General features: G+C 40.6%; 2 protein-coding genes across 3 annotated transcripts in view; one reads left to right on the top strand and one right to left on the bottom strand.

The window, feature by feature from the left end:
• The window catches only part of NINJ1 (ninjurin 1), a 436,658-nt gene that overhangs the window by 220,081 nt on the left and 203,662 nt on the right, over nt 1–12,915 (top strand). The gene's annotated exons all lie outside the window — the stretch shown is intronic.
• WNK2 (WNK lysine deficient protein kinase 2) overlaps nt 5,544–12,915 on the bottom strand; it is a 113,072-nt gene continuing 105,700 nt past the window's right edge. Inside the window, exon 31 of the mRNA XM_081848789.1 lies at nt 5,544–5,790. Coding sequence (XP_081704915.1) covers nt 5,762–5,790 — 29 coding nt within the window. The 3' untranslated portion in view covers nt 5,544–5,761. The remainder of the gene's footprint in view (nt 5,791–12,915) is intronic.

The raw sequence follows: 12,915 nt of genomic DNA on the forward strand, positions 1-12,915 counted from the left end.
CCAACCTTCAAGTCTGCTGAGTTACTTAAGGACTGCTCTAAATCCAAATGGTCCAACTCTTACCTGGCAAAATCAAATCTATTTGTATTGACTTGGAACTCTTGTACAGTATAATTCAAGTTAGCAATATATTTATTACAAAACAAATTCCTTCCAGTAGCACCTTAAAGACCAACTAAGTCAGTTCTTGGTATGAGCTTTCGTGTGCATGCACACTTCTTCAGATACACTTCTTCAGATTCTTCAGTGTATCTGAAGAAGTGTGCATGCACACGAAAGCTCATACCAAGAACTGACTTAGTTGGTCTTTAAGGTGCTACTGGAAGGAATTTGTTTTGTTTTGACTATGGCAGACCAACACGGCTACCTATCTGTAACTGAATATATTTATTGTAATCTTAAAACCAGATTGAAAAACAAACCATTGAGTCAGCTGTAAATAAAATTTGATCCCCCAAGTTCAATGGTTTAAATACAACAGATAACAAGGGCACTTATATATCAAAATTATTAATTCCTTTATGTTAGCCCAATTGAATGTTTTTTCCTCAGCTTTTGTCATCACACACAGAGCTCCTTTCCTTTGTTCCCGTTAATGGCCCATCACCCAGGCAATTGCCTCAGCAGGAAGCAAGCCTGGCTTATATTTTAACACTTGCTACATCCAGGGGTGAGGAGAATCCAGGAGTTAGAATGGTCTTGGCATACAGCCCACTCCCTACCCCAACTCATAATTTACACTATGAGAAAGCGTGTTCTCCTTCATGGAGAGCACGTGTTGCGGTGGGGGCCACCAGGACACTCCAAAGTTGGGGGGCGGGCTAATTGATCGTTGGCCACTGATGCGATTGGGGCTTCCCTTGTTGTTGGGAAGAAGTTAATGTTGCCATTTATTGATTGACAGCCAGAAATAGTAAAACTCCTTGCACGAGGCTAGGGCTTCCTCTTTTCGTCCGTGCATTGGATTGCCCGTCCCTCCCTCCCTAGAATAGGGTTCCAGTTACAGATAGGTAGCCGTGTTGGTCTGCCATAGTCAAAACAAAATAAAAAAAATTCCTTCCAGTAGCACCTTAAAGACCAACTAAGTTAGTTCTAGGTATGAGCTTTCGTGTGCATGCACACTTCTTCAGATACACTGAAACAGAAGTCACCAGACCCTTCTATATAGTGAGAAGGTGGGGAGGGGTATTACTCAGAAGGGTGGTGGGAATGGGTGATTGGCAGATAGCTGTGATGAGCCTGTTGACGACGCTTGACCTATTGCAGTCGTTAAGAGTCGTCAACAGGCTCATCACAGCTATCTGCCAATCACCCATTCCCACCACCCTTCTGAGTAATACCCCTCCCCACCTTCTCACTATATAGAAGGGTCTGGTGACTTCTGTTTCAGTGTATCTGAAGAAGTGTGCATGCACATGAAAGCTCATACCTAGAACTAACTTAGAATAGGGTTGTTCGCTTTGACCTTGCTATGCCTGTCATGGGGTCGTCTGCTTTGGAGCGGGGGCCTGGTAGGAATTTTGTCCATCTGGCTGATTGGCTGGGGCCATTTGCTTTTTGCCTACTGCGTAGCAAATCATCACAACTTGTAAGGTTCGCAGTTAGGCATTCGTTTATGGTTTGGTTGGTTGAGGGGCATGGATTGGCTGTGCCTGCCCCTCTAATGCTGCTGCTGCAAGGGATTCCGTTAAAGGAATTGGGAGCTAACTATTGCTTGTCCACTCTGTCAAGGGGGCTCGGGCCATAGCAATGAGCTCCTGGTTGCATTTGGGGTGAGGGCAGGTTCCCTGCTCCGCGTAACCCCCAAGTGTATTCCCCCATTCTGACTTTCGCATCGTGCGGAATGTCAGTCTGTCCCCCATCGTGTGGGCAGATAGTCGCAACCAATGCCTACGCAACCACTCACAAATTTGTATTTTAATAAAGTTGTGGCCAAAATTATGCCAAAAATCTTAAACAAAAATTTCTGTGTGATGTGTGAGTTATTGGGGTAGACCTGGGGACCTCGACACGCAACACCTTTAATGTTCCTCATTTTGTCCCTAAAGTATCCTTTTCGTTATCCCTCACTTTGCTTCCATTCTCTACAGTAAAACAATTGTTCACCTAGTCTGCACTTGGTGATATTTATCTCAAATACAAACAGACTTACAAAAAGCTTCCCCCAACTCAACCTGTACAAGCAAATAGTTATAAAAATATATAGTTGTCATGGGTTACAAATGTCTACAGTGATCTTTCGTACCTCCGAACTGAATTAAAAAGAAAGGTAAAAGCCATAAATCTGAGCTGGATTTCTTTCCATAGGTTTGTTGTTGTTGTTGTTTAGTCGTTTAGTCGTGTCCGACTCTTTGTGACCCCATGGACCAGAGCACGCCAGGCACTCCTGTCTTCCACTGCCTCCCGCAGTTTGGTCAGACTCATGTTTGTAGCTTCAAGAACACTGTCCAACCATCTTGTCCTCTGTCGTCCCCTTCTTCTTGTGCCCTCCATCTTTCCCAACATCAGGGTCTTTTCCAGGGAGTCTTCTCTTCTCATGACGTGGCCAAAGTATTGGAGCCTCAGCTTCTGGATCTGTCCTTCCAGTGAGCACTCAGGGCTGATTTCCTTAAGAATGGCTAGGGTTGATCTTCTTGCAGTCCATGGGACTCTCAAGAGTCTCCTCCAGACCATAATTCAAAAGCATAAATTCTTCGGCGATCAGTCTTCTTTATGGTCCAGCTCTCACTTCCATACATCACTACTGGGATAACCATGGCTTTAACTATAACTATTCCATAGGTTACACATGTGATAGTATCTGTTATTCATAGCCATGTAAATGACTCAATGGAATGGGTGAAAACCTCCTACATCATGGGTAGGCAAACTAAGGCCCGGGGGTCTGATCCGGCCCAATTGCCTTCTCAGTCCGGCCCGTGGACAGTCCAGGAACCAGAGTGTTTTTACATGAGTAGAAGGTGTCCTTTTATTTAAAATGCATCTCTGGGTAATTTGTGGGGCCTGCCTGGTGTTTTTACATGAGTGGAATGTGTGCTTTTATTTAAAATGCATCTCTGGGTTATTTGTGGGGCATAGGAATTCGTTCATCCCCCCCCCAAATATAGTATGTCCCCCCAAAAAAGGTCTGAGGGACAGTGGACCGGCCCCCTGCTGAAAAAGTTTGCTGACCCCTGTCCTACATAATCTACACTGATGTCTAAAGGTGGCTAAATGCTTCTGACTATCTTTGGGGTTAAAGTTAGGCCTGAGTCAGCAGCCTCAAAACTGCCAAAAGAGACCAAAATGTCAGTTTTTTCTACTCTCTCCCAAATATTTCACAAAGATGTTAATTTCAATATAGAAAAGCTTGATTTTGGTAGCATTCTCTGTCAGTCACAGACAAGATTTCTGATCTATGGAAAGAGAATAGTGCTCTTACACAGTGTACTGACTGACTAAACAACAGATTGTGAATCAGGTAATTTTATGCATCTACTGATTTTTCATTTTAGCTAGGCAATTACCTTCCATTTGTCTTAGTCATTCAAGTTAAAAATAATAGGCTAAAGCAGATTCTTTTTGAAAAATAGGTGCCATGAACAATTTTCTTACATGAAAACAAAACGTATGGATCTATCAAAAATTGTACAACTGTAAAAGAAACCCATTATGATAGATTCTAGGATACAGCAATCAATCTTCTCTTGTTATGGAAAGATTACTTACAGTACATTCCTATATATATTTGCTCAGAGGAAGGTCTCATTTTCAATGGAGTTTCATCCCATAGGATTGTAGCCTTAACTTCTTTACATATTGCAATTAACCATCTAGATTTCCCATGCACTGTGTGCAGGAGGGAGGAACCACTTTCTCTTGGAGATCTCGTTATGTTAATTGGTTCATGGGAACAATTTAGTTTGATGAAGTAATTTGATTAGCTACCACATGGAGAGCTGTTAGTTTTGCTTGATCTAAGCCCTTAGGTGCGGGGAAAGTGACATAAGGTGTCTATGTGAAAAGGCTTGAGGTAAGCAAACTATTGTGTCTGGAGTTCATTGGATATTTTATTTTTGCTGGGAACTCTCTCAATGCTGTCCTTGCTTGCTGCTTCATACTAACACATTTTTAAAAGGAATTTGCTTCCTGCGGTTTTCTGGGCAACAATTTTAGTGTTTTTTTTAAAAAAGCATACATTATATCTGCTCTATGTAACCTCCAATATTTCAGAAAGGTACTTGAAGGGGTTAGAGAGTTATTCTGAATGAAAAAAAAAATATAGCTTCAGGCCTGTTTTCTCCTCAGTTGTTACCCAAATCACAGAAACAAAGTGCAAAGCTGATTTGATAGAAGGAGGTCTGTGGGCATGCGGTGGAGGTAGAAGAATATGAATATCCAGCATTTTCCAATCACTAGAACTAGGAAAGAGCAAGAAGAAGGTGATATATACTGCAACATCCCACCCCTAAAGTATCTTGACTACAGAGCCGAGGAATCTCAGGTAAAATCCTTCTCTTAGCTTAGAACCTAGACCTGTCACTCAAAAAAAAAGAGCTTACCCTCTTCCCTCTCATCACCTTGGCATTTTCTTCAAATGTTTCATTTTTTGCAGTTTTTTAAAATTTCCAGATCACACTGAATAGCTAGTGAGCTCGATTCAATTTGGGGTGATTTGGAGCAATTTGCTTTGGCTAAAAATTCATGCGTCCCTCGCCTCCTGTGCTCCATTCTACAACATTTTTGTGGTACCCCCTGCAGCACGGTGACCCCTGCAGCTGCACCAGTTGTGCCACTCTACAACAGATGCCCTAAAAGCGTAACTCTGATTGACAGATGGAAAGTTCCACCCACAACCCAAATGCGGTCTGTGGATGGTTGCCCACTTTTTGATCTAGCCTGCCAGATGCAGGTGTGAGCTTAGTGTCCAAAAGGACCCTTCCCTAAATATTCAGGCACTCATTTAGACCTCCATTTTAGCCAGAGGCAGTTTTGAAGAATAATTCCCATTGCTGCATCTTTCATGTAACTGTCAGCACTAGTTCACTTGCTGAGAGGTAATTTCACAGCATGAAGATTAGGCATGACCACATCAACATATGCAAATATAATCTTCTTCAGTTTATATCCTTATTTCCTGTTTTTCTTGTTTAAATAGAAGGCCCACCACAACACAGAATTTTGGCATCTTTGCCACATCACCACAATCTCAAAATGGCTATGCTATATGAACCTGACTTTTAAATATATTTTAACCAAATGTGACATTTGGATCAAGGAATGGTATGCAACTCAGTTTACTCAGAATAGACCCATTGTAATTAATGGAGCTCTCTTAGTCATTTTCATTAATTTCAGTGGGTCTACTTTTGAGTGAAATTTTGTTGAATACCACCCAAGTGGAGTATCATTTGTATCCTAAAAGGATACAAGAGAGTTTGTTAGCTAAAGTAGAATTTGAATGTGGCTGATTTGGCAAAATAAAATAATTGCATGGGTTTTCATGTGAATTAAATCTTATACCATAAGAAAAAAAAAATTCCCACTCAAAAATGGATCAAGCCTTTTCCTCAAAATAATTATAGTTTATTTATTTTTGCATAATGTTTGAATTTCCAACTATAAATAAAAAAAAGGTTTAGAAAGAAGTTACAAAATTGAATTTAATGGATAAGAATAGTACAGAGTTTCTCACATGTGACATCAATTCCCAGCTTTTCTTCCCCTTCCTTAGTTGAAGTAAGATCTTGATGTTGACCCTATATCCAAGCTTGGACACGCGTCACTTGTGGGTGTCCTCTTCCTCAGAATCTAAAATAAAAATAAAAATATCAAAATCATGTATGATTAGAATTAGAGGCCCAAACACATTAAACATCATATTATATGCATAACCTTGCACTATGGATATTTCAGGTGCCTTACAGAAACAGCAAGCCAAACTCATGACAATCACAGACACTAGTGCCATGCTTAAAGCTCAATGGTTTACCTTTAATTTTATTTTTCATCTAATCCAACAAAACAGAGGCACCCTTGCCAAACCATTCAGTTTGGGCACAACAGTCATTATACAATCTGAGCTGCATTTTCTATCCATATGGAACCCAAAAGATGGATAGATGAAAAAGACGGAAAGCAGCCACAATTAATGTATATGACGCAATGTACAAAGAGAAAAACAGATTATTATTTTTAAAAATGAAAACAATAAAATAAAGAGAAGCCATGCACGAGCTGCTCCATGGGCCAGAAAATCCTACATAAAAAGCCATAGAATTCTTAAGAAGCACCACAATGTCCGAATAGCTCCATCTTCCTTAATAAGGCACATAGAAGCAATGGGCTTAGCAGTGCTGATGTTTCGACCAGGCCAGTTCCTCCCTTGACAAAGCTCATCCTTTTATGGGAAGTGTTAAGCAAGACCACCAACATAAATGGTGAGATTGGGGGTGGGAAGGATCTCATTTCATTGGCCCCTGTTGTACAAGGAAATAATTAAGAAATGAAGGATCAGGAAAGCCATTTTTAATAGGTGGTGGTGGAGATGGGGAACTCTTCTCCTTCATATGCTTCTGGATTCCAGCTCCCATCTGCACCCCAGTCAGTATAGTCAATGGTCAGGGATGATGGGGGTTATTGTACAACAAATTTGGAGGGCTGTTGCACCTTCCATGCCTGCCTTTCTATAAGATAAGGAATATCCTTAGCGCTATACTTGAATTAACCCCAGCCCAATACCAGTAACACAATATTATATTCTTATTTAAGTGTGTTTGTGTGTCGGAGGAGAAGACATAGCAGAGGTACCTAGGGCTCCTGTTTGAGGTAGTCATATGTGAGCTTGACAAACACACTCAGCTGCTGTTCAGCCTCCAAACAACTTTAAATACAATAATGAGACTAATAGGATCTCTTAAATCCTGTTTCTGTTTGTTTAGCTTCTTATTATTTGATTATTTTGCTATATCACTGTGTATATTGTGGGGTGTGTTTTTTTAATTGTAACCCACTTCAAACATACAATAGCCTAGAAATACAGGTGATAGAAATCACACAAATAACCATAATCACAAAGTGTCAGCATGGGAAGAGAGGGTGTGTGCCTTGAGAATCCTGTAACTCTTCACCCAGCCACTCACAGTAGCAATGGCTTTTTTGTTGAGAGGTGGAGATGTGGAAATTACATCTTCCCACTGAAGAAATACTGCATTTTGGAGTGTTGGAGAAATGCAATATCTCCAACACTCCAAAAGGAGTAACAATTGCAAATTGATTGTGCTGTGTGTGTGTGTGTGTGTGTGTGTGTGTGTGTGTGTAAACTAACAATATTGTCTGGAAACACCCAATGTGTGAAGGCCCAAGCATGATGTTTAATCAACATGAATAATAACTTAGGCGATCTAAAACTTTTTCGTGCGATTGTATCAACTAACCTTTCTCATGACTGAACACAGCAGGGAATATAGGGCCCAGAGCCCATTGGACATTAATTGCTGTTGTCAAAATCCACTGACATCATGCAGTCCCAGTCAAAGCATGGATTAGTACATAAGAAAACTACACAGTTTCCCACTGTCAGATCATGCTTGAATAAGTTACAGGCACAGATTAGAAATTATTAGGGTGCAATGGTATGCACACTTAATTGGGAAGTCCTGTTGACTGCACTGCAACTGATGTTTGAGTAGACATGTATAGGATTGCACTGTTAGTTAACTAAAGCAAAGAGAAATACATTTTCTCAGTTTACATTGTTGAAGCATGCATTTTCTATAATCAAACTGGCAAGCATGTACACACTAGTCACTATGTATTTTAGCAGACAGGGAATTGCCTTCTACACTGGAGGAATTTCAAGGCTTATCTTCCAAAGGGGAACTGAAACTATTGGTGTCATGTACTTAGATGACCATCATGTTTCCTAAAATGTGACTGGTGCTCCTAAGCATGACGTTTGTGACAACTGCATTCTTTCTTGTGGTCATGGCAAATGTTCATTTTGGGGGTGGGAAAAACAAACTGGCAACTACCCATACAAAAGGGCTGCCACAAGGAGAATAGCACTGTAGGGCTGAGCAATATATCAATATGTCATCCAAAACCAGTTTGAAGTTCATATCAGTTTCGTGGTTTTTGACCTGGCAATATATCATGAATCATGATGTGTATGCTATGCAAAAATCACAATGTGGGAAAAACCATGAAGCCAGCCAATGACTCTACATAGCTCCATCCTTATTTCAGACATTGTGATATATCAGTGTACTGCGATGTTTAAAGGTAAAGGGACCCCTGACTATTAGGTCCAGTTGTGGCCGACTTTGGGGTTGCAGCGCTCATCTCACTTTATTGGCCGAGGGAGCCGGCGTACAGCTTCCGGGTCATGTGGCCAGCATGACTAAGCCGCTTCTGGTGAACCAGAGCAGCGCACGGAAATGCCATTTACCTTCCCGCCGGTAAGGTAAATGTGCTTTCGAACTGCTAGGTTGGCAGGAGCAGGGACCGAGCAAAGGGAGCTCACCCCGTCGCGGGGATTCAAACCACTGACCTTCTGATCAGCAAGTCCTAGGCTCTGTGGTTTAACCCACAGCGCCACCCGCATCCCTTGCTGCGATGTTTAGCTGGTGATATATCATGAAGTTGAAACCCATATATCACCCAGCCCTACTGTTCGCCTCTACATAGTTCTGACATCGTGATCAGTATATCACAATGTTTACCTGGTGATATTTTGCATTGTTGAAAACCAGATATCACCAAGCCCTGGTGCACAATTACTGGGTTGCAGCCTTCTAAACTGACCACTCCAGTCCTCAAACCTGCTTTCTCAACATCTCTAGATGGTGCTGAGTATTACATGGCTTTTCAAGCAGCAAGCCTCACCATAAACTTCTGAATTCTAGCCAATCTCCTCTTTCTTACATAACATTCATAGGCAGCACTCACACCTGTTCCCTGTTGTGAGATGGATTGTCACCAGCTACAGGTATAGCTCACACATCTCATCCGGTGAAGAGAGAGGATAATACAAGGTTCCCTATTCAGACATTAACAGCTAATATTCAAGTCCCTTTTACTTTCACAGTTTCCCACACCTTCAATTCTACTTGGAAACATTATTATTTCTCTCTTAACTATAAAGTGGAGCATTGTTAAGACATACTAGGCACATGCAGGACAGAAAATACCCCTGCCTAGTTACTTGCAGTACAGATATAACAAATAGTTGTAAGTTAAAAAATGAACATGCCCAGCATTTTTAAAAAGCAACATTTAAAAACATCACATTTTTTTGGCGTAGACAGCACATGGCATACAGGCCAGTTAAAATTTCCAAAGTATTTTTGTGTCATGTAGGTAATTTTCATAATTGACAGAATCACAGCTTTTCTTCTGAAGACATTTCTTTTTTACCCCTAATTGATGCAATGACAAATGTAGTGGCACAAAATGTTCCAAGAAATCAAAATTTTTCTTTGTTCAGTTGTGCATTCTAAGCCAATGCGTTATGAATTTTCCAGCCATCAGCTCATGTGTTTACCATATTCAAGTTCAGCATATCCACCATGTCATTTTTGTATCCATCAGGCTGGTGTAATAGCAGGGGGCAAATCGCTAAATTCTACACAGCAATGCTAACTTTATTGCATATAATTCAAAAGCTTGCACCTCTGCACCCACAAACACAGGAGAGAGAGAGAGAGAGAGAGAGAGAGAGAGAGACCCGGTGCTTCCATTGTTGTCACTTCAAGATGAAGGCAGGCAATCAGTACTTAAAATAAATTAAATAAATGAGGGTTGAATAGAACGCCTCTGAATACCAGATGCTGAAAACATAACTGGAAACACTGTTGTCTTCATTCCCTGCTTGTGAACTTTCTGGCGTCGTCACTGGGAATAAGATGTTAAACTAGATGAACCTTTGGACTCATCCAGTAAGGCTCTTCCTGTTTTCTTATAAACACATGCATGGTTCATATCCTACAAATCCTTAGTATTCATGTGGCCTCAGCATAATGTATGACTTTCCCTATATGCAGCCACATTTAAAAGGTCCATGAAATGTGCTGTGACATTTGTGTACTTTCAGTAGAAACCTGAATGCTCAAGTGTTACTGATCCAGGTTTCAGTTACAGATAGGTAGCCGTGTTGGTCTGCCATAGTCAAAACAAAATAAAAAAATTCCTTCCAGTAGCACCTTAAAGACCAACTAAGTTAGTTCTTGGTATGAGGTTTCGTGTGCATGCACACTTCTTCAGATACACTGAAACAGAAGTCACCAGACCCTTCTATATAGTGAGAAGGTGGGGAGGGGTATTACTCAGAAGGGTGGTGGGAATGGGTGATTGGCAGATAGCTGTGATGAGCCTGTTGACGACTCTTAACGGTCAAGAGTCGTCAACAGGCTCATCACAGCTATCTGCCAATCACCCATTCCCACCACCCTTCTGAGTAATACCCCTCCCCACCTTCTCACTATATAGAAGGGTCTGGTGACTTCTGTTTCAGTGTATCTGAAGAAGTGTGCATGCACACGAAACCTCATACCAAGAACTAACTTAGTTGGTCTTTAAGGTGCTACTGGAAGGAATTTTTTTATTTTGTTCCAGGTTTGTTTTGAAAGTAAGATTTAATAGTGGCCATTTCAAATTTCACAATCTAGTGCTGCACCAAGAAGCCTGTGCTCTTTCTATACAGTCAGTTCTTCTGCAACTTCATGATCTCTAATGATCCAGGAACAAAATACCAGCTGCATCCAGTAGCTAAACTGAGATGTGTCACAAAACTTTCACACTGCGTTGTATCTTGAGTCACAAGTGACTCAAGTTTACCTAATGGAAAACATTCCTTTATCTATTAGTTTTCGCCATTAAAGACCTTATTCCTGATGATTCCTTGAGAAGAACTGTAAGCTGGATAGCTGATAAGATGCTATATATTTATATTTGTCTCATAAATGAGAAAGACATAATTGGGATCTGTTTATTCTGCTAGTGTGATCTAACAGCACAGTTACCCAAATTCTTGCGAACTGTTTTTGGACTAACTTAAGACTATTGGGCCTCCATGAACCTATCACTTGTAATCATTTGGTTGGCAAAATATACATACAGTACTCAGCACCATTTTTAGAACATGAAACTGGATGTACTGAAATTGGTAATCTTTTAGGCCCTGAAGCTAAAACACCATCAACAAAACACATACAGGGCAGATATCCTTCCATTCCCATCTTCATCACCCTTTACCCAAAAGGCTGTTGAAGATGGCCCTCATCACCTGTGGACAGAGGAACTTGTTACTTTTCAGCTTCCTCTAGATATGGCTGGTTATGTTTTGTGTAGGGTAGGGATTTTTTTTAATACCTCTGCCAGTCTGGCTTTTTCTGGACCTACAGTTCTGCACTCTTGCTTGCCACTTGGATCTACCATTGTTAACTAATAGATTGATACCATTATTATTATTATTATTATTATTATTATTATTATTATTATTATATAACCCATTACAGATTTTTTGTACCTTCTGTTGCCATTGTTTTTGAGACAAGCACTGGTAGCAGCATCTTTTGGTGTTTTGGTTCAGTGCAACAACATTTCAGAAAGCAACTTCTTGAACTCTCCCCAGAGCATTCCCCATGAGATCCCAGCCAGTTACTTCTCCATTTCAATTTGCATAGAGGCAGTGGGACAACATCATGAGAAAGATGAGAATGAAATATTATGCTGGCTGCAGGGCCTAATCTGTCCAACTGACTGCTTATTTGGTATTTGGTGATGGAGGGAGAATGGATACCAGTAACTTGATTGCAGTAGAATTCAGCATGAGGCAAAAAACCTAAAGAAGTAATAGCTGACAAATCTTCTGCTCTGGAAGGGCAGAGGGACATTCATCACTGATGCTCTGGAATTGTGTCAGTGCTGTAGTGATCTTCTTCAAGTAATAAAGCAGTGATCCCTTATTTTAGATTCAGACATGAAGTTCATTACCACCATCAGTTCAAGACTGGAATTACTAATATATGCTATCTGAAGCTATCATTTATGAGTGTTCAGACATAGGTTCTTTTGCTTGGAACACATCAATGCACTTCTACTGACTCCCTTTAGGATTGAATTCAAACTCTTGATTTTTACTTAAGTACACAACTGAAATGTACTGTAGAAGAATGCTATGGCCCATATACCCTGTCCATGATCTCTTGCTGAGCTCCATGCCATATTCATTCATCCATCTACGTGAAAGGGCAAATCATAACATACTTTAAAAAAAAGAAAAAGAAATTGTGGCCTGGGGAAGCAAATACATTTAGAATTCTAAGATACAATTCAAGGGCTGTCTTCCAGATCTCTGGTGGTTCAGGCTATACAGAACTACACATCCCGTAAGCCACCTCTCCCATCAGCAAAATGTAACAGGATTCAGGTTACATTAATATGGGCAGAAGTCATTCTCACTTTAAATGAGAATGAGCTCAATTTCTTAACATCAAGCAAGACTCACTGGGCTCAAAAGTACCAGCTGCAGAAGGCAGGATTAGGACTTTGAGCATGAATGGCATCCTCATTCATAGTAACTGAGTCTATTTTACTCAGTGATCATGAGCCCAGTCAAGGCTGCTCCTTTGCTATTAAACAGATACAAGAAGCAACACTACCGAGAAATTTAGATAAGATGCTGAATTGTAGTCAGTGTCTGAACCTACAGTGATTTCTCCAGTCCAATATACTTTTATTGTGTTGGAATTTTTGTGTCATGAATCTTGCCACCACTGTTACCGTTTAACCATTCCTTTCCCAAGTTGACAGTTTATTCCACCCCAAACATATACAATAGCATATACTCAAAGTTCTGTACCTAGAATTATCAAGCAAGCCGATTGCTGTTTATTTATTTAGATTTCCTCCCCATCCTTTACCATAAGATTCATG

Source organism: Podarcis erhardii (genome assembly GCF_964252035.2).
Source record: "Podarcis erhardii genome assembly, chromosome: 2".
Taxonomy (NCBI): Eukaryota; Metazoa; Chordata; class Lepidosauria; order Squamata; family Lacertidae; genus Podarcis; species Podarcis erhardii.